We start from the raw sequence: 26,341 nt of genomic DNA, 5'->3' as shown, positions 1-26,341 counted from the left end.
CGCCCAGGTCCCATATTTTACTACTGTCGAAATACGGGTCCGGGTCCGTTTACCCAAAATATTGACCGAAGTCAACAAAATTAACTTTTTAGGCCAAAGATCACCATTTCGTAAATTTTTCACATAAGGGCTTTCCGTATACACGCCCGGACTGCGCAGCAAATTGAGGAGAGATAAAATGTGGTTTTTAAGGCCTCGAAACACGGAATCGAATTCTAAAACAGAAGATGACCCTTTTGGGTCATCACAATAAAAAATGAGGTATATGATGCTGTCAAAGAGTTCTTTACCGCATGGGATATATATAAAGCTATTAACTGCACCACACTAACCCTGCTGCCAAAGATTGCAAACCTCAATACTATGAAGGATTATAGGCCTATAGCTTGTTGCACCATGTTGTACAAGTTGATTGCAAAAGTTCTTACTGGGAGATTACAAAAGATCATGAGCTACATTATCTCACAGGCACAAGCAGGGTTCATCCCTGGGAGAAGGATTGCTGATAACATAATCCTAGTACATGAGTTGGTTAAATCGTATAGCAGGAAACACATCTCCCCTCGGTGTATGGTCAAAGTTGACTTACAAAAGGCATATGACTCTATGGAATGGGTGTATCTGGAACAAGTTCTAGAATGATTGGCTTTCCTAGACAAGTTTATAAGTTGGCTAATGACTTGTGTAAGAATAGTTAATTATACCATCCTGCTTAATGGGGAATCTGTGGAACCATTTAATGCTGCTAAAGGCCTAAGACAAGGAGATCCAATATCTCTTTTCCTATTTGCTATTTCCATGGAATACCTGAGTAGACTTCTCAATGAACTGCAACATGATAACATATTCATATACCATCCAAGATGTGGTAAGCTACACATCACTCATCTGAGCTATGCTGATGACCCGCTCCTTTTTGCCAGAGGTGACACATCTTTAGTACAAAGACTACATGAGTGCTTCACAATATTCTCAACAACTTCTGGACTACAAGCAAACTTGGCAAAGAGTGCCATATACTGTGGGGGATGGAGAGCAAGGTTAGAGAAGCAATCTACCAGACACTGGGATACTCTCAAGGTCAGCTGCCCTTTAAGTATTTAGGGGTGCCATTGGATACAAAAAAGCTGACTATGATAAAATGGCAACCACTCATCACCAAAATTGTGGCAAGGATAACTTCGTGGACTGCAAAAAAAAAATTATCTTATGCTGGAAGGGTACAACTAATACAGACTGTACTGTTTGGAATCCAATCCTACTGGGCTCAAATTTCCCCCTACCAGTCAAAGTGATTAAAGTGATCGAAGCCTATTGTAGAAGCTACATATGGTCAGGTGGAAATGAAATTACAAAGAGAGCCCTCATTGCCCGGGATAAAGTTTGTCTACCCAAGACAGTTGGTGGTCTCAACTTAACAACCTACAGATATGGAATGCTGTTGCTATTGCCAAAACATTCTGGGATCTATCTCACAAGCAAGACAAACTGTGGATTAAATGGATTCATGATTTCTACATCAAAGAACAGTGTACAAAAACCATGCCTATCCCAAAGAATGCTAGCTGGATGGTGAGGAAGTTATTGGAAGCAAGGAGGTTATCAATCAACTACACAAACCTTTAGATGATAAGAAAAGTGTCATCAAAGATCTATCTTCAACTGATACCAACCTTACCTAAAACTAGCTGGAGGAGACTATTGTGTCGAAATGCTGCTAGACCTAAGGCTATAAGAAATGTCAAGGGAGATACTTACTGTGGACAGACTTAAGAAATGGGGACTTACTTTAAATGATACTTGTGTGCTATGTCAATCCAGTTTGGAGACAAGAAACCACTTATTTGCTGAATGTGGCTATGCTAAAAGTCTATAGAGTAGACTGATTCAATGGGCACAACTACAGAATAATATAAGCTCTACATGGGATGAGCATCTCCAGTTCATCTGTCATCATGACAAAGGGAAGACAATATCAGCAAAACTCCTCAAGATGATATATGTTGAATATACGCATTGCCCTATGGAAGGAAAGGAACCATCGAATATTTCAAGAGACATTCAGAGATTACACTAGCTTGGCAAGGGAGTTAGCCTGCATGTGCAACTTTAGAGCAACTGGCACTGTAAAGAAATTAGTACAACAATTGTGTTTCTAGACCTAGTCTACTGATAGAAATATGGCTTAGTGATTTGTGATAGTATAGTCTTTCCCTGTAATTTCCACGAGAACTAGCTAGCTGGGAGTAGCTAAGCTATGCTTTGTAACATTTTCGTTTGGTGATTAATGATAAGTTTAATTACCAAAAAAGAAAAACTAGATGTAATCCTAAATTAGTATTGCATGACCACGAAACGTTATAAAATGAACCCAAAAATCATGGCGAAACAATGAATATTGGTCTTAAGGTTGTTTCCTATAGACCTACGATTTTTCAGACAAATCAGAGTCTGGCAATTTTTTTACAAAATCACTATGTACTAATACGAACGAAAAAGTGAATATTAATCATAAATTCATATTACATAGCTCCAAAACATCATAAAATAAATTTGAAAATCATAGTGAAACAATAAATATTGGTTACTAGGCGGTAGGGATGGCAAACATGCGGGTAGGTTCGGATATGAGCGGGTCAAAACGGGTAATTTAAAAAACGGATAAATTATCCGACCCGACCCGTATTTGAGACGGATAAAAATAAATTTATCCGGCGGATAATATGGATATCAATATTATCCATGGCTTCTTAAATATGATCACTTATGAGAGAATTCCCAGTCTTCCAAACTCGAGGAACTCCAATTTGAGGCTTTACAAATGTAACACATTAGTTATCCATTTGGTTAACTATTTTCTAAGTGGATAATATGGTTCTTTATCCGTATTCTGACCCGTTTTTAAATGTTTCATTATCCAACCTATTTTTTAATGGATAATATGAGTGTATAACTATTTTCTTTTAACCATTTTGCCATCTCTGCTAGGAGTAAAAAACGATTACAAGCCGTCAAAAAACAAAAAAGTGTGTGTCTTCTCTCTCTCTTTTTTTTTTTAATTTTTTTTTACACTTATCACCATCATCAAAGGGAGACACTAGCACAAAGCGGTCAACGAAACCAGAAAAAAAAAAGGTTAACTCAATTGAGATTTAAAACCCTAGCCCTAGCTTTGAAATGCAGAAACAACCACCGCACACGGCGGATTCCGATATCCCAAACCTCGCGAACATCAAGGTGAAATGTTCATCACCGCGTTTTCCACCACCTACCACTCCATCCGCCACAGAGACCCCCACCGCCGGGGCACAACGCAAAATTGGAATCGCCGTTGATCTCAGTGACGAATCCGCCTTCGCCGTTAAATGGGCCGTCCACCACTACCTCCGTCCCGGTGACGCCGTTATCCTTCTTCACGTTCGCCCTACCTCCGTCCTCTACGGTGCTGATTGGGGTTCTGTTGATCTCTCCATTATCGATCCCGATAACGAAGAGTCTCACCGGAAGCTTGAAGATGATTTTGATAATTTTACTGCCACTAAATCTTCTGCTTTGGCCCAGCCGCTTGTTGATGCACAAATTCCGTACAAAATTCATATTGTGAAAGATCATGATATGAAAGAGAGGCTTTGTCTTGAGGTTGAGAGGCTAGGATTGAGTGCAGTTATTATGGGTAGTCGAGGATTTGGGGCAACGAAGAGAGGAAATGATGGGAGGCTTGGAAGTGTTAGTGATTACTGTGTTAGGCATTGTGTTTGTCCTGTTGTAGTTGTGAGGTATCCTGATGAGAAGGATGGTGGAAATGCTGCTCGTCAGCCGGTAGTTTCTGTGGCGTCTGCGGCAAAAGAAAATGAGGAGGAAACCGAGTATCATGATGCTTCTGATGATCGCCAAGGTAAGTTGCGAAAAAAACTGTTGTAACTGTTGGTTCGTAGATCCTTATACTAATAGGCTTTCAGTTAGTTTCAAATCTTTGCATGAAAGAGGTTTTGTGTTGATGTAAATTTATGCAACTTCTGCTACTGGTTATCAGTTTGTGCGTTTCCTCGTTGAAATGAAAGATCTTTCATATTTAATATTGTAAAATTTAATTTTGTATACCGCTGCCAATTGTGACACTTGGTGATGTTTTATAGCAAATAAAATGATAGAGAGTAAAACTGGGTGGATTATTCCCCAAAATAGCTGCATTAATGCAATGCCTTTTACAGTGTATGCATATGATTTTGTCACGCAAAGTGTGAGAAACCTGTAAATTTTTATAACTACTACTTTGGCAACAATATGTAAGAACACGGGCTTTAAAGGTAACGAAATGTGAGCATTGTTTTGGATTAACTCAAACAAATGCCTAATCTTGAAACGAGAACTTGGACAAAAGAATCCTCAATAAACTTATTATTGCAATGCTCACTCATGTGTGCTGAATCTTGAGGCTACTCTGTTTTAAATTGTCTAACTCCATGAAGCAGGATCGCAACCAGCCATAGGAAAAGGCTCGAAAAAGGATAATTGACTTAAGGTTGTTTAAGAAGTCCTTTGAAGAGGCAATAAGCGAAAGGTACATTGCTTGTTACTTTTATTTTCACAGTGAATATCACTTCTCTTCTTTCATTTTAAATTACTTACTTTAAATTATGAAACTTTGTACTTTTGTTGCTCACATAACTTACAAATTGTACTTGTATTGCTTAGAGTAGAACTTATGGCGTGATTCACTGTGCGAGCTATCTCCTGCTGTATGAGATCAATAGGGTTCTTGTTAAGTTTTGACTCGCTAATGAAGTTTGTGAGAGGACTTTTGATAAGATGAATTCAGATTATTGTTTCTTCCTTGTTAAAAAGAAAACTTAGTGTATGTAAGTTAATTTGGCACCGCTACAGGCTGCTTTTGAGCTTAACATTTTAATGAAAAGATTTGTTAGGACTGGCTTGTGTGCTCCGCACTTTTTACCTCTAAGCCTAGTTCTTCCTTGGGTTAATAGATGACAATTGTAAACATGAATTCCATAACAGATTTTAGGAAGATTTAATTTTGTGATAACTGTCTTTGGTTGTGAAAGCAGGGGAAAAATAAAGCAGGTGTGTGATGTTGAAATAACAACTTTGATAAAGGAAACTACGGTTTATTCTAGAGTCAATTTGATTTGACTTTCCAATATTTGAACTTTAGACCTTATTGTAGTCTTGGCCTAAGCTTGATTTTGCCGTATGGATTGGAGGTTTAATGTTTATGAAAGCAGACACTTGTTTGCATGGCCACTATATTTGAATTTGTAGAGTTGTGGGTGATGTCAAATCAACTTTGTCATTTCACTAAAGATTACATAGATGAATCATTTCTATCCACTGTTCTTTATTTGAGGACACATTGCAAAAGATGTTGGGAGGAGAATACTAGTGGGAAGGATGCAACATCTTTTTCTGTCTGGTATTTTCAGTGATTGGTCCACTGATAATATTCTTTGCAAGAATGAGGAGCTTCTTTTCTTCCCTGAAGAAAAATCACCTTTTGACAATTTTCATGCCATTTGTTCTGATCTTGTAGGAGGTTCATGCATTATCCGTTACATCTATAAATTAGAGGTCCCGAGCAATATGCATCCAAATTGTTTAATAGTCTGTTAATTGATGATTGCTAAAACCATTGTTGGTTATAGAGTCTCTTCATGGTTTAATTAGAAAATGACAGTTTTTTCAGAATATTGGATAACCTCCTTTTGCCTTCCTGAAAACAGAATTGCATACCTTGTGTTTCAGAGAAAAAATAGAATCTTTTTTTGATCGGTAACAATAGAAGTTTTTCTTTCAGTGAACTTTTCCTAAAAACATTTATGACTACCGAAACATAAAAATTGAACTTTGAAACATAAGTGACAAAGAGGCATTTGTGCCTCCCTTCATTATAACAACAAGAAAATTTTTTCACCTACTTTAACATGTACATACAACTTAGAGTCACTATTATATCCATATTTTAACATTTAGAGACAAAGATGCGTTCGCTTAGCTCGACTGTTTAGAAACGTTCTTTGACATTGATTTTCCCGGTAAGTGTAACATCCTGCTTAGGATTGAGGACATGGGTTTGGTCTGTGCAGATTGCCATGCAGAGAGTTGCAAACCAGTCGAACCAAGTTCTTGTATGCCCTTATATTTTTTATGCAATTGATATTTGCGCTCTGATGTGCAGAATAACGTTTGAAGCTTTTTCATCACCAATTCTGTTGTCTATTGACTGTATGATTACTGATAGTTTTCTTTTTGTTTGCTAAGACGTTTATATACCTGTTTCTTTGGTGACAGATTCCGAGCGGAAGTTGCGGTGAACATTCCTTTTGCTGCACAAAATTTGAGCGACTTGTGAGAACCACTTGGTCTTTTGTTATATCTGGAGTCATCTTCTGTAACTGAATTGTGGTTGCTCCTCTCTCTCATCTTCACCTTGTCACAGTTGGCTAGATGATCTTGTCATCTTCTCTTGAGGTTGTCGTCTTCGTACGGTTTCACTTAATGTGTGCCTTTTTCTCATTAATGACTTTCTTGTGAAATCTAAACTACTTTAACTTTTAAGACTTAATTTCTATGTTCCTGTTATTAGCACGTCCTCAAGCTTAGTTAGATATGCATTAAAAATTTCTTGTTCGTATTGATATAGTCTTATGGTAGTCCCACTTATACTTTTATCTACTATGATGACAAGCAAATACTAATAAGCATGGATGAGAAATCATTTTAGTCATCAATTTCACGTTTTCTGCCTTTTCCCTTATCCTAAACCACTGCCCTTTATTGTTGTGTTTCTTCGGCTGCGATGGGTTAATATCTCTAGATCATAGCTGCACTTGGATGTTGCCTAGAACAGTTGCTACTAGTGTTCCCTTTTCGTGGTTTATGAAGGCAATGCATATCTTGCCCTTAGAGATGGTAACAAAGAGGATGACAAAAAGGCTTTCCTGAAAATGGACTTGTTTCACCAGAAGATAGGCATAAATTTGCCATTTGACAATCACAGTCTTGAGTCATATAAGGATAAGTTGAATATCTTTGGCTTGTGAGATGTCGATGTGTTTTATCTTTTGTTTGTTGGGAATGTTATATACAAGAATGAGTGATTTGATGCTTGCTTTATTCAGATACAAGAGGCTAACATAACTGGATGAAGTCCTTAGCGCGATTTGTAAGTGATAGAGACTCAAAATTGACATGTTACAAATAGACATACAATTTAAAAAAGAAGCTAAATATAGATAATACAACCTTTGACTTGTTTCACTAAAATGTACTTCCCTTTATTCAAGGGTATCGCCGAGTACTCGATGAACTTAAAGCAAATCTTGAAGATTAAGGACAAAAAATATTAGGTGATTTTTTCTATTTGCACAAGTCTTAGTGGGTACCATGAAAAATGGGTCTGTTCTTTGTATACGGTCAAAATCAGGGAAGACCGATTTTAAGGCTTTTATGGCGTTTCAAGCCCGGCCTCGATGGGCTTGAAGCACACTCTAAGGCTTGTCCCCGAAGCACTCGCCTCGAGAGGGTATATCGAAGACTCATCACAGCGTACCTCGAGGCAGTATAAATCGACGACCGTCATGGAAAGGTAGGAAAATTCCCGAGGGCACGTGATTAGAACTGACAGAGTTTGCGAGAAATAGTACAAATTCGTACTAAGCCATTATACAGTTGTACCAATAGCATTTTCTCGTCATTATTAGACATGTACTATGTTGGGATTCCCCTCTCCTATATAAAGGGGACCCTTGTCATTTTGTAAAAAGAATGTTTATTGAATACAATAGAACATTCTCTGCTTTTCTTCCCTAAACGTGCTTAACAATCACTCTACAGATTTATTGCTTGTTCATTTATTGTTCTTCATTTATTGCCCATTTTTAACCGCAAAAGGCTATCTTCGATGCCTTCGATATCATTGTTTCTTCATCAATTGTTCATTGCTAACTGCCCTAACTAGACCTTGATGCCCCCTGTTACAGCCAGCTCGAGGCCCAGTCTTGCGACAACATTGGTTTGCATATCTTATTCTCTTTACTTACACTTAGCATCTATTGCCAAACAACTAGTATTGAAATAAATCACATATTTTTAGAACCACAAAATCAAATATAATTGTTAATATCATTTTTCAGGTAAACACTCTTCCCTTAACAAGAGGTCTCGATTTGGAGCCTTGGGTATGAAAAAAACCTTAATAGAGAGCGTTTTTCCCGAATGAGGTCCTACTCGGCGCGAATCTGGATATAGTCGGGTCCCAATAGGTGTACCGGACACCGGGTGATAAACAAAAAAAAAGTCTTAGTGCGGTGGAGTTATTCAGTACCTATGCTTGGTGGAGATAGCAAGTAACCTGTGGGATAGACGGGGTGTGTTAAGCTATTTCAAACACCATATTTTCTTTTTTTAAAAAGAATTTACTCCAATTTAATACTCCATTAAGATACGAAAAGGAAAGTATTGTAAAAAACAAGAAAAGTGCAAGAATGCAGAGCAGAGGGGCTGCACTTTCCCAAGTAAATAATAACCACAACTTTTGATTTGTTGAACCTGAAGGCCATCCCTCTGCACTTGAAAAAGAGTGGTCCAAGTACTCCTTAGCTGATTATCAGTACCAGCTATAGTTAACTACTCCATCCAACTAGGGAAGGAAGAAAGATTCCAAAAAAAAGTTGAAACTTCACATACAATTAAAAATGGAGGGAGCAATATCTACTACCACCTCCTCTCAATTTGTATGTGGCTTAATTCAATTTACGAGGATTCGATAACAACAATATACTCAGTATAACTTTATAGGTGGGGTTTGAGGAGGGTAGGGTGCATGTAGACCTTTTCCCTATTTTATCCGCGATAGAGAGACTGTTTCTGATAGATCCTCAGCTATCGATTAATTTGCGACATTGACCTGATTAATTTTTATTTAGTAACGTATTTCTCAATTTGTCCCAATTTATGTGAAGGTATTTGACTGAGCACAAAATTTAAGATATAAAAGAAGATTTATGAAAGTTATAATCTAAAACAAATCATAAAAATTTGTGTGGCTAAAAATCATCTTACTCCCTCCGTCTCAAAGGATTGGCATAGTTCGGAATACGAGGGTAAATGTACTTTACATTGACTGCGAATTTGGATATTGATTCTTTAAGTTTTTGAAAATCAAATTTACATGTTCGAAAACTACATAAAAATATTATAAGTCATAATAATTCATAATTCAAAATATTTAAGAAAAAAATGGTCAAAGAATAACCTCGTAGACTTCTCAAATAGTAATAGTGCCTATCTTTTTTTAACAGAGAGAATATTAAGGATAAAAGAAAAAATTTAAATTTAAAATATTATTAAATATAAAATTGTGTCATTTGTTTTGGGACTGACTTAAAAGAAAAAGAGCATTATTTTATATATATTTTAAATCAAATCTATAAAAAGTTGCAAACTAAATGAAAACAATCTAACTTTTACTCTGAGATTAGAAATAACTAAAAACCATCAGAGATGTTATTAAGTCTTTAAATTAGAATTAAGTTATATATAGAAGAATCAATATACAAAAAAAGTAAAGTATTTTAATTAGAAGAAAAAAAATAAAAGAAAAAAAGTGTAGTGCAAGAATATAGGGCAGAGGGGCTGCTGCACTTTCCTGGGTAAATGATAACCACAACTTTGATTTATTGAACTTTAAGGCCATCCCCCTGCACTTGGAAATAGTGGTCCTACTATGCCTCATATTTAAATTTATATATTTCAGTAAGAAATATATATAATTTCTATTACTGACTACTTTTTATTTTATTTTCTATTTTGTGTAATATTAGTTTGAGATGAAAATTTTAAATGAAGAAGCACGATTAGTGAGGTGTTATATAATCAACTTCAACTTGTTTGAGACTGTGATATAGCTGTCCTCGCTGAGTAGTTGACTTGCAAGCAAACTAAATCAACACGGGCTCGGAAAAGCTTCTTTTTCAGTTCTAGAAGTTATAGAGCTTATATAGAAGAAGCTGTAGAAGAGCACCATCATGGTTCAGGTCCCGACATATGGGGGATTAATTCAGCTACAAGGATCGCGAATCAAGGGAAGAGAAGAATGAGACTATAATTTGAAAGTTGCCGCCGACCACGACCCTAGATGGCAACCTAAGTGGTTATGATGATAAGGTGTAGGGATACTCTTAATGACGTGAGATATTGAGAAAATCGTGACAGCTTGATTCAAAACGCACAATATTTATTGATATGCCAATATACATGTAATCTATATGTGTATATGTATGTATAAGCACCTCATATTTATTAATATGCACATAATAGAGCACCCTTAGCCGCATTGCTGACACCAGCCGCTGAACGACATGTGGCAGAAGCCAAAGTGTGAAATTATTCCTAGCTTTTTTCCTCAGCAAATTAATATTTTGTTCTTTTCTAATGCACATTAGCTTAGTCGCATTTAATATTTATATCAAATTATATTAATTTATTATAATTAATTTATAATTAAGAATTGATGTTCCAAATTTTTGAATCCGGTCAGCAGTCCTAATCTGTAAGGCAAAATCAGGAACTGAAAATATTTTTAATCAAGAAATCCAACTTAAACGTAATAAATAAATTAATCCAAAACCATAAACTCAAATTCCTAGCTCTCAACCCTGCTAATGAGAATCCATATTTTGTTGAAATCTTAAGACAATACATTTGTCCGAAGCAATTTTAGTGGTCTCAAGAATCCAATTGAAGAAGATGTCCCCTTATTATCTTCCAATAAATTGTTGTAGTTCAAATCCGAGGAGCAAGCCTCTTCATCCTGCATAATTAGTGGAGTACATATTAGTCCTAAAATTGTAAAGAGGCGGATCCAGTATATAAATTACGAATGCACAGTCGAACGTATGTAGATGCCGATCAACGACAGATGTAGCTTTTGAGCCATCAATTTAATTGAACTTAATATTCTTTTTGAAAGAAAACATAGTTATATATTTAAAAATCAGAAAAACAAAATCTTTTCTGAACTCATAATTTCAAAAGTGCACTGAGTTCAATGCTGAAAACTTTAAAGGTTAAACCTATTAAGTTAAAATTCTGATTCCGTTATCAATTCAAGATTTAACCAGATGGATTGAATTATTTATTGGTCCAGCTGAACCCAATAATCTAGACACACAGTGGCAGAACCACATAGCTCCAAGGGGTTTAAATGTCACTTAAAAATTACACTGTTTTGATAGGTAAACTATTTTTGTATTTTATATATGTATTGAACCCCCTCTTAGTGTATTTACTTTTTTAAAATTTTGACTCTACTTGGCTTCATTATAAAAGGGTAGCCGGTGCAATAAGCTTTCGCTATGCGCGGGGTCCGAGAAAGGATCGGATCACAAGAGTCTACTGCATGAAGTCTTACCCTGAATTTCTGCAAGAGACTATTTCCACGACTCCAACCATATAACCATATAATTGATATAGTACAATATAAATATAGCAAATAGCACTATGTTAAAACAAAATAAAATTTTTAACAAGTATTATATTCGAAACTCATAGTAAGAACTTAAAATATTGAACACGTCAAATGTAAATTCTGAATTAAGGGAATATATCACCTACCTCTGAATGGAGGCCATCACTTTCCCTTAATCGCTTCTTCCACGGAGAAGAAACAGCCGCCGTGTCACCGCCGTCTCCGGCAGATAAATCTCCATAACTGCCGGTAGAAGAAGAAGAAATTGACGGAGAAGACGACAAAGGAACAACTTGATTCTCAGTATCTTCATTATCATCACCATATTCATCATCAAAATCACTCTCACTTTCATATTCTTCATCTTCATCAGTTTCTGTTTCATAATTTTCTTCAACTCGTTCATCATTTTGGTTCTGCAAATGAACGGCGGCAGCAGCCGAGGTATTTTCAAGACAAGAATTGCAGAGGGAAAATGTAGGTGAAAGTTTTGGACCAGAAGCTGACCAAGGAGTTAGTGATTGACATGAATTACAAAGGAGATTTCTTGAATGTTTAGCTACAAGAAAATTAGCACAATGAACTTTTGTATCACAATCCCAACATAGACTTGCTTGATCTGATTCACAATACATTTTTGCCTTGTTTTTCTCACACAACTCACAATTCTTCTTGTTCATATCTATTTTTTCTTCTAGAAAATAGGACAACAATAATTACGATTCAGTCCCAAACAAGTTGTCGTCCTTCTTTTCAAGAAAATTAGGAGCTTGTTGAGTAATTTGAGTTTTCAAGAAAAATGGAACAATAATAACTACGTCAACAAGGGGAGGTCGATCTTTTAAAAAAATAGAAGTAATTGGGGGTTGAGTGATTTGAGTATTCAAGAAAATGGAACAATAAAACTACGTCTCAGTCTCAAACAAGCGAAGGTGGATCTTTTCAAAAATTCAAAAAATAGAAGTAATTGGGGGTTAAGTGATTTAGGTTTTCAAGAAAATGGAACAATAATAACTACGCCTCAATCTGAAACAAGTGGAATGAATTTTTTCAAAATTACAAGAGCTTCAAGAAAATAGAAGTAATTGGGGATTGAGTGATTTGAGTTTCGAAGAAAATAGAACAATAACAACTATGCCTTATTTTTTTTTTTTAAAAAAAAACATCAAGAAAATAGGAGGAATTGGTGGTTGAGTGATTTTGGGTTTTTAATAATGTTTGAGGGGTTTAAAGTTATGGAATTTGGATGGACAAAGCTGAAAATAGGAATTGGAAAGTTTGCAATTGGTAATCTTATAGAATTGGAAAGAATTGTGTCTCCCATATTTGGGGGTGGGTCCCCCACTTTTTTTTATTGTATATATTTCTATGGCTATTACACTTCTAGCAAGGTAGCTGCCTACTGAAAATATTAAACAATCAAGTTGCATTTAACTTATATGCAAATATGTATATATTTTTTATTGATTTGGTATAAATATTTAGTACATATAATTTCTTTAATTTACTCTTATATATTAATAATATAATACTATCAGATTATCTAAAAGAGATAGTACTCATCAATAATAAGTATAGGATAATAACTTGGAAATTCGATATGTTATTTGTTACTATAAGTTATTCCATTTCTTCTAATTTATATGATACTCTTTCCTTTTTGATCAGTACAAAAGAGAATGATACCTTTCTTTATTTAGTAGTAACAATTTAACTTTAAAATATTCACTTTATCCTAAATAAGATAATTTATATTCACACACATATCTATAGCTCATTTTAGACCATAAATTTCAAGAGTCTTCATTTATTTCTTAAACTATGTGTCCAGTCGAATACCTTCACATAATGTGAGATAAAGGGAGTAAAATATACTGATAGTGTAAAAATTATTTATACTCTCAATATATATATATATATAAATTACTAACTTTTTTTAAAATGTTAATTTGGTAGATTAGTATGTTCATAATTTAATACAAATGAATATTAGTGCAACACGTTGGCAACAAACAAGTTCAAATATTTTATGTTAAACTCTTGTGCTTGAGCCATTAATATTGTACTTTGTGCAAATCACTAATTTTGGTATTGCTTGAGTTGTAAAGGTTGAATGCCTTAAGAGGAAATGATGGTAAAATTAAAATATTAATTGTCAAAAGACAAGGGACAAGAAACAATAAGATGATAATAATATTCATTTCTTCCTTCTTAAGCCGCACAAAAGATTTGTATGGATACGTATTAGGAATATCTATAGTTTACCTTCTTTCTTTACTAAACAACTTGAGTCCAACTCATGAGGCAAAAAAGTCTAGAACCTTCGATTAACTAATTCTGAAATTAGTTATTCTGGTATTATTTTTTATTGATTATCGATATATCGTATTATTTTTTATTCTTTTATTCTAGTATAATTTATTTTGGAATTACTATTCTACCCTCTGGCAGGTATAAATTATCCCGATACTATTTTTAATCCTGTAATAATTTATCCTAGGATTAGTAACCAAATAAGGGATAAGGCGATACTAAATTTTTATCTCCGGATTATTTTGCTTATCCATCGTACCAAACTACTCCTTAGTGCACTTGTGTGAGGTCGATTCCTAAACTAGCAGCTCAAATTCTTATTCGATAGTGATGTCTCTGCCACTTTCAAATCCAAATTTAAAAAGTCTTAGTAGGCGTTTGGACACAAGAATTGTAAAATTTTAAAAAATGATGAAAAGAATTTTCAAGTGAAAATGGTATTTGAAATTTAGAGTTGTGTTTGGACATAAAATTCAATTTGGATTGTTTTGAGTGAAAATTTTGAAAAACAACTTTTTGAAGTTTTTCAAGTTTTCGAAAATTTTCAAAATGTATCTTCAAGTGAAAATTAGAAATTTTATGAACAAGTGCTGATTTCGAAAAAAAGTGAATTTCTTTTGGTAAAAAGAAAAAAAAATTTATGTCCAAACGGGCTCTTTATATTCGAGTAAAAATGTTCCCTAACATAAACAACTTTATACCTGAATTTAAATTCGAAACTTTTAATTAAAGAAAATTAAAAAGGATATTTTTCTTTATGCAAGTGGCTTCGAATAGCATAGGGAACAACGTGTTATAATGACCAAGGAAATTAGATTCTATGTGTTTTTGCTTACATGGCTAATTTTAGTCCACAAAAGAGATTAAGCCATGTGAAACCCACGTGCGTTCCTTGGCCTTCAATTTTTGATTATCTGTCATTTTTGGAGTATGGGTCTTTCCTATGATGATAATTATTAATGTCTTAGATAAGGAGAAAAAGAAAAAGAAGTTGGATAAGGGTGTCAAAATAATTTAGCCTAATCCACTTGTTCTATCTTATCTTGAATAACTTTGATAAAGGTTTTAACAAAGGGAAAATTCATAGTTTTAAGTAGGTTGTTTGAAGTGATATTGCATTTTATATTTATGCATACTTTTTCTTTTTAAAAAATAATTTAATTTTTTATTTTTTTTATTTTTTTGATGAACTGATATAAAATCATACAAATATCTATAATTTATTCTGACTATAAGTCATTTTTCATTAAACTCCAGGAAAATGAATTTGTTCCCGTAAGTAAATAACTCGATATTCAATCAAGTGCCCTATTAAGTATTTTTGGACCACGAGAGCTCGCACATGCTATTAGATCGATTCTAGAAAACCTCATGTACAGAATTCTTAATTTAGCAGTGAGACCACGGGTTTACGCGGAGGCGAATATATGATTTCTAAAACATGGGTGTACCATCAAAGAAAGGAGAAAAAAATAGTACTCTTATTAAGTAGAATTGATCCTTGTTTCTTTATGTAAATACATCGGTATTCAATCAAGTGCACCATTTAGTATTTATGGAGCGTATGTGCCAACAAAAAATACAACAACAACAACAACCACCCAGTATAATCCTACTAGTGGGGTCTGGGGGAGGCTAATGTGTACGCAGACCTTACCCCTACCCTAGGGTAGAGAGGCTGTTTCCAATAGATCCCCGACATCCTTCCCTCCAGGAACTCCTTACCTTGCTCTTGGGGTGACTCGAACTCACAACCTCTTGGTTGGAAGTGAAGAGTGCTTACTATCAGAGCAACCCACCTTGTCGGTGCCAACAAATAATATTAGATTAATTTTTAAAAATACATAAATAAGATATTTACTTTGACGGAGAGATCATGAATTTACGTATCTCATAAATTTTCCTATAAATCTGCCCCGGGTTCACGTGCCTCTCATCTAGTCTAGGCTATAAATTTGCCTTTTTTTTTTTTTGGTACATCTGCACCAACTCAAACTGCCCATACAATATATCCTAAAGTTTATTTCAAAATAATTTTTTAATTTAGAAAAGAGCTCAACCCACCCATTCTATACCCAGAGAGAGATGGAGTTAGGATTTAAACATTATAAGTTCAGAATTATAATACTTTTAAGTTACTATGTTTTAAATTAATAATTTTTTACATATCCATGAGATTTTTTAATATAAATACAAAATTTAAATAAAAATTATAAAATTTAATAGAATCCGCAACAAACACTGTGACTCCGCCCCTATCTATACCAAAAGCGTGGACTACACCATAAAGATAAAATTATTGAAAGAACATAGTGTGATGGGATGAGGGAAAAAAATAATCATATGGTGGACAAGGTTTTTGTTGATTGAAATGCTTACGTGGAGAAATACCACGTGAACATGTCTGATGTGGCATCAAAAGAATATGATTCTCCTTCCCCAAGAGTCCGATATTGGTTACATGGACAAATCTTGACTTTGGCATCAATGTGTGACTGTGTGAGAGAGAATGTTTTAATTTTTAATTTTTTAATTTTTTAATTTATGGTTGAGAAAACAAGAGGGTGGAGGAAATTGTGGATAGGAGGTTCTTTGCATCAAGACCAAGGAGAAAAGAGGAGTGCATGTTCTATATATGATATGAAGGATACCAATACCTAGTTCCAATTTCAACTAGCATGGGGCCTTTAGAGCCACAAGAAAATATGAATGAAGGGCAGCCCGATACATAATATTTCGTATTCACATAGGATTTGGAGAAGAGTTATATTCTAAAGGATGTGATGTAGACAGCCTAATCGAACTAAGTATTAATGGTTATTTTCATAGCTCAAACCCGTAACCTATAGGTAGGAGCGCAACTAGAGCTTCGGACGCGGGTTCAACCGAACCCAGTAGCTTTGGTCCAAATTTTATATTTGTCTTTAAAATTTTATTGAATATGTAAAAATTATTAATTTAGAACTTAGTAACTTAGAGGGAATAAAATTCCGAAGCCATTCCCTTCAAATCCTGGATCAGCCTCTACCTATAGGTCATACGGAAACAACTGTTAAAAAATATGAATAATTCTACCTATTGGATTGAGAGTGTTCGTAATTTGATTTGAATCGATTTATCATTGTAAAAAGATCAAATCAATTAATACAAATTTTCAAATTGTTGAATGAAATCATAACAATTAAGAGGAAAAGTTATCACATGACAGGGAATAATAATCTTTTTTATACTAGTATTTAATACTACTAAGCAAAGTAGTAAAGTACCACACAAATTAGGGCCTTTTAAGAATCAAGTCTTGGACTTGGGCCTCAAATGGGAGATTGGACTTCTAGGAAGCCGATAGGCCTTTTCAGTGGGCAGCCCACCTCATGGATGCTCGTTCCATGAAGCTTGGATCTTGATCTTCCTTCTTGAATTCTACTTTAAGCATATTGTAAAGTAAAAATTGCACGGGCTCCCTTATTTGGTCGCCCCATTTAACCTATACATATATTTTTAAAATTATTTAACACATATCCTAATTTTTATAACTTCAGGCGCCTCCTTCTTCCTGAAACCTGTGAGCTCATTTCTTCTTCTTCTTCTTCTTCTTCTTCTTCTTCTTCTCATGAGACTCTGTGTAAGTATTATTGATTGAATATGAAATACACAGTGATTTAGCACTAAGGTATGAATTTTGCATTAAGTACATCTAAAATTTCATTCCCCCAAAGAAGAATTAAAGATGGTTCTTCTGAGTGCTGAATTTCCTGATAATTCCATTATAGCAACTGGATCTTAATGACAACTTGTCATTGTTGTTTTAGAACTTCAGCTCTAAAAATACTGAAGTTCAGCAAATATAAACAAAAACTTCAGCTCCTAGAATGCTGAAGTTCAGCAAATACAAAACAAACTTCAGCCCTGAAGTTCATCACAAACATAACAAAGCTTCAACTAAAACATGCCGAAGTTCAGGAAATATAGAACAAAAATTCAGCTAAAACATGCTGAAGTTCAGCAAATAGAGAACAAAACATCAGCTACTAGAATGCTTAAGCTCAGCAATTATAAACAAAAACTTCAGCCTACACTTGGTTCAGCAATATTTTCTACTTCAGGCCCGTCTACTAGAATGCTGAAGTTTGCGTGATTGCCTTTGCTACTTCAGGCCCGTATGCCCGAAGTTACGCGAAAAGTGGGTACGTTTGCAATTTTTTTTGCAAAGCGCGTATAAGTTAAAACGTCAAAAAACGGATATAGATGCAAAACCCCCTGTTGTAAACGGAGGCCAAGTTAGGATTTGGACTTTATAAGTTCTAAATACTAGGATACTTAATTTTAAGTATTAGTAATTGAGTTCTTAATTTAATTTTTTGTACATAATTAGTAGATCTTTTAACACATATACAAGTTTTGAGCTATTTATATTCGTAAATAAAAAATTTGTTTTTTTTTTGTTTTGTTTTTAGCCGGTGCCAGAAACTATTTATATTCGATAGCCGAAAACGTATACAAAAATCTGTATAACATACAAAATGTATATTTTGTAAAAAATAAATAAATTTTCGACTATTATTTTGAGAGAAACTATACAGTGTCATTTTCCCTAAAAAAATACTAAAGACTGAAGGGCGGAAGGTCTATCGACAATTTCTATTGTTTGTATATTCTATCGAGCAACTATTGTTTGTATAGACTAAAGACTGAAGGGCGGAAGGATAAATTTGTATATTTTAATGAAAATACTCAGGTGCAAACAAGTATTTACCCTAGTAATATTGCAATATCTCTTCTGCTTCACCATTTTTTATGAATTGAATTTTTAGTTTTATTTCAATATGATCAAAGTCTAACCTAAAAGAAAGACATATTCTCTCTATTTTAATTTATGTGATATATGTTTGATTGAGTACGGAATTTAAGAATGAAAGAAAGACTTCAAGAACTTAGAGTAAAAAATAAGCCATAAAATTTTGTGTGGCTATAAAAGGTGATTTATACAAATACGATTATTCTGTGCCGCTATTTAAATTTTGACCACAGTAAAATAAATCTTAGAAAAATAGCCTCTGGCCATAATTTTGGGAAGTGCTCTTGGCAATGCTGTTTTTTTTTTTTTTTCATATGGAGATCACCATGGTTTATCAGAAAACATGATAATTGCCAATATTATCATATGGTGATCACCAGAATTTATCATAAAATATGACAATCACCAGAATTTTTCATATGGGATAAATTTCTGGTTCTCCAAGAGCGCTTCCTAAAATTATTGTCGGAGACTATTTTATGTGTATAACTTGTATCATTGTTCTTTTGATGTTCTCACAAAGGAAATAACTAATACAAGATAAATATATGAAAAATTTATATTTAGATCTCATCAAAGTGTAATTTAATTTGTATCTGTTTCACATACTCCCTCTTGGACTTGGGCCTGAAAATGGGCTGATTGGACTTCAAAGAGGGGCGCGCGATTGAACTTGTGCTTTTGATCCTCCTCAAAGGGGCTATTGGCCAAAATGTAAAGTTAGCCGGTAGGTCGAAAGTAATTGCATTTGATAATCAAAAAGTATATAAAATATGTATATCGGTTATTATCTTTAGAAACGGCTAAAAATATACATTTTTTGTTGGCCTTTTCAGTGGGTAGCCCACCTCTTGGATGCTCGTTCCATGAAGCTTGGGTCTTGATCTTCCTTCTTGAATTCTACGTAAAAATAGCACGCGCTAGCCAGTTTTCGGATTGGTCATTCAAAAATAGCCAGCGTTTGCAAAGTCATTAAATAATAGCTATTATTTTGCTGCAACACGGAAAATTCCAGCATAATATATTAGAGATCGGTGTACCTGTGTATGAACTTCCAGTATATTATGCTGGAACTCCAACATGCGGGAAGTTCCAGCATAAGTATACTGGAGTTCCAGTATATTATTCTGGAGTATTTTTTCGGATTTGGAATAGTGTTTTCGTTCAGATTTATCTGTACATGAAAAGTGACTAAATTTCGGTTACTTTTGAAACTGTGGCTATTTTTGAATGACCACTTGTAAATCTGGCTATTTTTGAATTTCTCCCGAATTCTACCTTAAGCATGTTGTAAAAAGTGACCGAATTAGGATTTGAACTTTATCAGTTCTGAATACTAAGATGGTTTTCTCAAATATTAATAATTGAATTCTTAATTTAATTTTTTGTATATATTTAGTAATTTCTTTAACATATGTACAAGGTTTGAACTAAAGCTATTGAGTTCTATCGAACACATATATTAAATAGTCCTTTTATTTAAATCATTGAACTTCTTGGCTTGGCTCCTAATGAAAGGTCCTTGGTGTTCTTGATTCATAGCAGAACTACAAATTTCTGATAAATTTTTTTGTTTCAAAATTTTTACAAATATGTTAACTAGATTAGTCAGGTCGTTTAAGGTATGTGGATATCTGAAATTTATAGGGGAAAAAAAAATGCACAATTTTGCCTTTTTTTTTGAAGTCAGTACTTTGTATGTATCAAAAAGAAGTGCAGCAGAAAAAATGGACAATGATGTGGCTTAAATTTAAATAAAGTGTAGACTTCGGCTATGTTTTAAATAGCACAATAAGTGAGTGAGTATTACATTTACAGTATATCTAAATCAGTCGGACAGTAAATTTTGATAAAAGTTGATTAAACCAAAAATATATCTTCATGCCGTTGAATAGGCAGAATAAAATAAAGAAAGTTCACGTGTGTACTTATTTGGTTCGATAAACCTCACAATCTATAACGATATGTCGATATCTAGCATTATCCAATGAATTGGCTTTTACTAAATGTATTATTAGATTATATTCTTCTTCTTTTGTTAAAGATCTACGTGTTTAAACGTCTAGTGAGGGAGTTTCAAAAACAGCAAGTGTTGTTGTCATCAGTTCCTGTATTCTTCTCTAATGATATATATGTTAGGACTCTGTACTTGTAAAGTAATTTTGGAAATAAAATAATGTAAAAGCAGAAATGTAGAAGAAGCAGATATTAATCCAAGCTCGCTAAATTTACTGTGCTTCCTTATGGAACTTAATTCCCTCCCGGTACTTGAGGTTATGGATATTTCTTCCTAGGATAGAACAGATTACACACTGGTGTAGCGGTACTTCAACCCCAGTGTTTCAGCGAACACAAATGATCGGTAGCAAATTACATTTACTGTTAGTAAATCTGTATTGCTGAAATAAACAATAAAACAGTAAACTTTCTAGAGAAAAGAAACAGAAAGTTAGTAGAACCAGAACGACAAAATAAATTCTGGAAAATAATATAGGAATAAATCGAGCCCACTGAATACACGATGTATCCTTAAGAAAATTATTCCCCTCAAGTATCCGAGGTGTTGGAATATATCCTCCTAGGATAGAACGATTTAGCTCACCAGCGTATTGGTACAAAAAACTTTGGTGAACGGCGAACCACTCAATGGTCGTAAAACACACTGGAAAATATTGTGCAGAAGAAGAAGAAGATAATCAGAAAATTTAGTCAGTAAAAATTCTAGGATTCAAGGCATATTTATAGCCCATTTGGCACTGTTTCTGAAAAGGTTTGCAACCTTTCAGAACAACCATAGCTGTTGGAACAGGTGGGAATATTGCAGGAAAATTAAAAAACGGATTTAAAATAATCCGGGAAAGAAAATGGACCGGACCGGAACGGGTCGCGGGTCATGGGTTATTCCGGATTAAATTTTCGTTAATTAATTAAATAATTGAAAGGAATTTTGTCCAAAAAGATTAATCAATCAATCGATCTTTGACCAAATCAGAATCCGAATCCAAAGCCGAGCAGAGCCGAGCCGAGCCGAGCGAGCGACGACGACGACGACGACGACGACGACAACGACGCGAGGCTTACCTTCTTCTTAACTCTTTAAGAGCTAGAAGAAGAGCAATTGTATATATACCCATCAAAAGTCTTTTCTTCCTGCAATATGGGCAATGTCCCTTTGCCAAGGAGGGAAACTCAAATATTTCATTTTCCCTCCATTTCCCATTCACCCTCTTTAAGCTACACAAGCTTAAAAGCCCAACAATCTCCCACATGAATGGGGAATGGCTATAAAATAAAGGAATGCACGGACGTGTGTGTGTTTTACATGCAAGAATTAATTGCATCAGGATAAGTAGGTTTCCCTTTGAACTTTCCGTAGTGAACTTATATCGGATATACTCGATCAGTCGGTAGATTTGATATCTTTGAACCGTCGAGCTTTGTTGTATACCTAGACAACATAAGTCACACAATCAATCCTTAACCATCTATGGTTCTCCTGGTTGTGTTAGTTTAAGCCATGCACACGGTCTGGTTTCATGAGCGCTTAGAGAATGGGCCTTTACTTTCATTCCCTTTGAAGCGGCTTACACTTCACACTCACATAGGTGATTTCTAAACGTGTAATCCTATATACACACTATCTGGTCATATCCTGCCAGACTTAGCAAATCATTAAAAAGCTTTAAGCTTTATTGACTCATCAAAAAGCCTTAATGCTTTACCTCGATTTATGAACATTGTCTTCATCACGAGAATGGGTTGATTTGTTCGACAATGTTGAACCGTAATTCATAACTTTGTTTGATCTCTTTGAACCTAGCTCGTGGGATCTCCAGCCTGCTAGGTAGAGTTACCGCCATGATGACTTGTCCTAGACCTTAACCCCATTCCATTTGATGATCTTTCAACGGCCTCTCTAGATAGGCCTTTTGTAAGTGGATCCGACACGTTATCTCTTGACTTTACGTAGTCAATCGTGATAACACCACTAGAGAGTAGTTGTCTAACGGTATTGTGTCTCCGTCGTATATGACGAGATTTTCTGTTATACATAACGCTCCCTGCCCTGCCTATTGCCGCTTGACTATCACAATGTATACAAATAGGTGCCAAAGGTTTGGGCCAAAACGGAATATCTTCCAAGAAATTCCGGAGCCATTCAGCTTCTTCACCAGCCTTATCTAAAGCTATTAATTCAGATTCCATTGTAGAACGGGCGATGCACGTTTGTTTGGATGATTTCCAAGACACTGTTCCACCCCCAATTGTGAAAACATATCCACTCGTGGATTTAACTTCAGATGATCTGGTGATCCAATTTGCATCACTATATCCCTTGATTACGGAGGGATATTTGTTATAACGCAAAGCATAATTTTGGGTATGTTTCAGATACCCCAAAACTCGTTTTATTGCCATCCAATGTATTTGATTGAGATTACTTGTAAACCGACTCAGTTTGCTAATAACACATGCTATATATGGTCACGTACAATTCATGATATACATCAAACTTTCCAATACTCTTGCATAGTCCAGTTGTGAGTCACTTTCACCTTCATTCTTTTGAAGTGCATAACTCACGTCACTTGGAGTCTTGGCAATTTTGAAATTCAAATACTTGAACTTGTCGAGTAACTTTTCAATGTAGTGAGACTGTGATAATGCTAGACCTTGTGAAGTCTTGTGAATTCTAATTCCTAAGATCACATTAGCAACTCCTAAGTCTTTCATGTCGAATTTGCTAGAACATGCGCTTTGTAGCATTTATGTCTGCCATACTTTTGCTCATTATCAACATGTCATCAACATATAAACACACAATGACTTCATGACCTGGAGTATTTTTAATATAAACACATTTGTCACGCTCGTTGATTTAAAATCTGCTTGCCAACATTGTTTGGTCAAATTTAGCATGCCATTGTTTGGGTGCTTGTTTAAGTCCATAAAGCGACTTAACAAGTTTGCACACTTTCTTTTCTTTACCAGGAACCACAAAGCCCTCAGGTTATTCCATGTAAATCTCTTCCTCCAATTCTCCATTTAAGAAAGCTGTTTTAACATCCATTTGATGGATTTCAAGACCATACATGGCCGCTAGTGCCACTAACACCCTAATAGATGTTATCCTCGTTACTGGCGAGTAAGTGTCAAAGTAATCAAGGCCTTCCTTTTATCTATAACCTTTGACAACACGTCTTGCTTTATATTTGTCACTAGTGCCATCAGCTTTCATTTTCCGTTTAAAGATCCATTTCGCAGTGTTAGTAAATCTGTATTGTTGTAATAAACAATAAAACAATAAACTTTCTGGAAAAACAAAAACAGAAAGTTAGTTAAACCAAAACAACAAAATAAATTCTGAAAAATAATATAGGAATAAATCGATCCCACTGAATACACAGTGTGTTCTTAAGGAAATTATTCCCCTCAAGTACCCGAGGTGCTGGAATATATCCTCCCAGGATAGAATGATTTAACTCACCAGTGTATTGGTACCAAAAACTCTGGTGAACGGCGAAGCACTCAATGGTCGTAAAACACACTGGAAAATATTGTGCAGAAAAAGAAGAAGATAATCAGAAAATTTAGTCAGTAAAAATTCTGGGATTCAAGGCATATTTATAGCCCATTTGGCACTGTTTTTGAAAAGGTTTGCAACCTTTCAGAATAGCCATAACTTTTGGAACATGTGGGAATATTGCGGGAAAATTAGAAAACGGATTTAAAATAATCCAAGAAAAAAAGGGACCGGACCGGACTGGGTCGCGTGTCATGGGTTATTCCGGATTGAATTTTCGTTAATTAATTAAATTAATTAATTAAATAATTGAAAGGAATTTTGTCCAAAAAGATTAATCAATCAATCGATCTTAGACCAAATCCATATTCAAATCCGAATCTGAATCCGAAACCGAGCGAGCGACGACGACGCGAGGCTTGCCTTCTTCTTAACTCTTTCAGAGCTAGAAGAAGAGCAATTGTATATATACCCATCAAAAGTCTTTTCTTCCTCCAATATGGGACAATGTCCCTTTGCCAAGGAGGAAAACTCAAATATTTTATTTTTCCTCCATTTTCCACTCACCATCTTTAAGCTACACAAGCTTAAAAGCCAAACAACTGTTGCTTTCTTTCAATTAAAACAATGCAGAAGACAGAAGGAGAATTCAGAATTTTCGTAAGAAAAATCTGAGGAAATGACATGTTATTCATAACCAACAGGTTGGATTGAAACGAAGAGGTGCAACTCTTCAAGATGACCGTTCACGTAAAACGACTATTATGTAAATGACTATTTACGCTAAATAAAATGGGAAAATCAAACACGGAGGAAAATTAATTTACACAACGACGGCGCAAGGCTTTCCTTCTTCTCAACTCTTTAAGAGATAGAAGAAGAGCAATTATATATATACCCATCAAAACTCTTTTCCTCTTTCAATATGGGACAACGTCTCTTTGTCAAAAAGAAAAATTCAAATATTTCATTTTTCCCTCAATTTTTCATTCACTCTATTTTACGATATAACAAACTTAAACCCAACAATATACTTCATTCAAATTTAAGTCATTTCATGGATTCAGGTTATTGGTAAAAGACATATGAGTCCCGCATCACATAGTATAGCATCTGGGGGCGGAACCACCTTTATTCAAGGGGTCCTATTTATTAACTGAGGCGGAGTTAGGATTTGAAATTTATGAGTTCGAATTTATATCTTTTTAAGTTATGTGAATTTTAAATTTATAATTTGTACATATTCAATAAATTTTTTAAACAAATACAAGGTTTGAACCAAAGTAACCAAAGTAATTTTGTTCAGCCGAACTCATAATTGAAGAGCTAGCTCCGCACTTGGGTGTTAACTGACACTCATTTGTTCAAAAATTACATCGTATAGATAGATAAAATCCTTTTTCTCTATATATATAGAGGTGAAGATACTCGTAGTTAGCTATTAGTTCAATTGTGAGCATGTCCTTTGTGGTACTAGAATCAATGGTTAAAGTAAAAGTTGCACCAAAATGAGATACCTAGCTAGCTATTAAAAATGAATTACAAGTTCTATTTACAACGGGAACTCTTCCAAGCAAGTCTGATGCAATAACCAAAAAGATAAAGTAATAATAACCTATTATAACTGGTGAAATTAACATTGATAGTATTGTTAGGATTCTGTACTTAAAATCAGAAAACCAGAAGAGGTTAGTTTAAGATAACAAAAACAAAAAAAATTCGAGCCCACAAGTTTCTTGTGTGTCCTTTAGGAATTTAATCCCCTTATAGTTGCCCAAGGTTTTAGATTAATTCCTCCCAGGATAGAACGGAATAACTATTCTGTGATAGCGCACTTCAAATCCCAAAACTTCGACGAACTCAAATGGCGGAGCAAATCACACAAAATGCTTACGTTTTTGCTTTGAAAATAATGCAGAATGCAGAAGATAGAGGGGAGAGATTTTCAGATTTCGGTGGTGGAAAATGAGGCTAAGCCTCTCTATTTATAGCCAATGAAGTTGAGTCCCAACAGGTGCAAAACTGTCTTTTCGTTGATAAGGTGTCTATTCCGCAGAAATTATTTGAATTTCTGTTGAATGGAATGTTTGGTCGCGAGCTCGACCGTTGAAAAATAATTTTTCGAATTTCCAAATTCATATTTTTCCGCAAAAAAAATATTAGAAAAAAAATATTAAATGATGGAAAAGGAAAATAAATTTGGTCCAAAAAATTATCAATCCCG

General features: G+C 34.7%; 3 protein-coding genes across 4 annotated transcripts; 2 read left to right on the top strand and 1 right to left on the bottom strand.

Annotated features, from left to right (window-relative positions):
• On the top strand, positions 676-1,576 carry LOC109231443. Its single transcript, XM_019397107.1, has 2 exons — positions 676-1,080; positions 1,220-1,576. Exons 1-2 carry the CDS (start codon positions 676-678, stop codon positions 1,574-1,576), a joined length of 762 nt encoding a protein of 253 aa, XP_019252652.1.
• LOC109230756 (universal stress protein PHOS34-like) lies at positions 3,016-6,690 on the top strand. Of its 2 annotated transcripts, none has more exons than XM_019396169.1 (3): positions 3,016-3,895; positions 4,473-4,561; positions 6,307-6,690. In XM_019396169.1, exons 1-2 carry the CDS (start codon positions 3,178-3,180, stop codon positions 4,514-4,516), a joined length of 762 nt encoding a protein of 253 aa, XP_019251714.1. In that variant the 5' UTR covers positions 3,016-3,177; the 3' UTR covers positions 4,517-4,561; positions 6,307-6,690. The 2 variants fall into 2 exon arrangements, with proteins under 2 accessions (XP_019251714.1, XP_019251713.1); XM_019396168.1 differs by having other exon boundaries at positions 4,470-4,561.
• On the bottom strand, positions 10,565-12,768 carry LOC109230755 (B-box zinc finger protein 23-like). Its single transcript, XM_019396167.1, has 2 exons — positions 11,632-12,768; positions 10,565-10,828 (listed from the first exon to the last, which is right to left on the bottom strand). Exons 1-2 carry the CDS (start codon positions 12,163-12,165, stop codon positions 10,706-10,708), a joined length of 657 nt encoding a protein of 218 aa, XP_019251712.1. The 5' UTR covers positions 12,166-12,768; the 3' UTR covers positions 10,565-10,705.

Source organism: Nicotiana attenuata, chromosome 8, assembly GCF_001879085.1.
Source record: "Nicotiana attenuata strain UT chromosome 8, NIATTr2, whole genome shotgun sequence".
Lineage (NCBI taxonomy): Eukaryota > Viridiplantae > Streptophyta > Magnoliopsida > Solanales > Solanaceae > Nicotiana > Nicotiana attenuata.
The sequence above is the reverse complement of the archived record's forward strand: the minus strand, read 5'-3'. Positions and strand labels throughout refer to the sequence as shown.

Excerpts from the sequence above, each read along its gene's own strand:
- LOC109231443 (XM_019397107.1), top strand. The coding sequence starts at position 676 with ATGACTTGTGTAAGAATAGTTAATTATACCATCCTGCTTAATGGGGAA. Across the intron at positions 1,081-1,219 it reads GACACTGGGATACTCTCAAG|GGTACAACTAATACAGACTG; the intron begins GTCAGCTGCCCT and ends TTATGCTGGAAG.
- LOC109230756 (XM_019396168.1), top strand. The coding sequence starts at position 3,178 with ATGCAGAAACAACCACCGCACACGGCGGATTCCGATATCCCAAACCTC. Across the intron at positions 3,896-4,469 it reads TGCTTCTGATGATCGCCAAG|CAGGATCGCAACCAGCCATA; the intron begins GTAAGTTGCGAA and ends AACTCCATGAAG.
- LOC109230755 (XM_019396167.1), bottom strand. The coding sequence starts at position 12,165 with ATGAACAAGAAGAATTGTGAGTTGTGTGAGAAAAACAAGGCAAAAATG. Across the intron at positions 10,829-11,631 it reads GTGATGGCCTCCATTCAGAG|GATGAAGAGGCTTGCTCCTC; the intron begins GTAGGTGATATA and ends CTAATTATGCAG.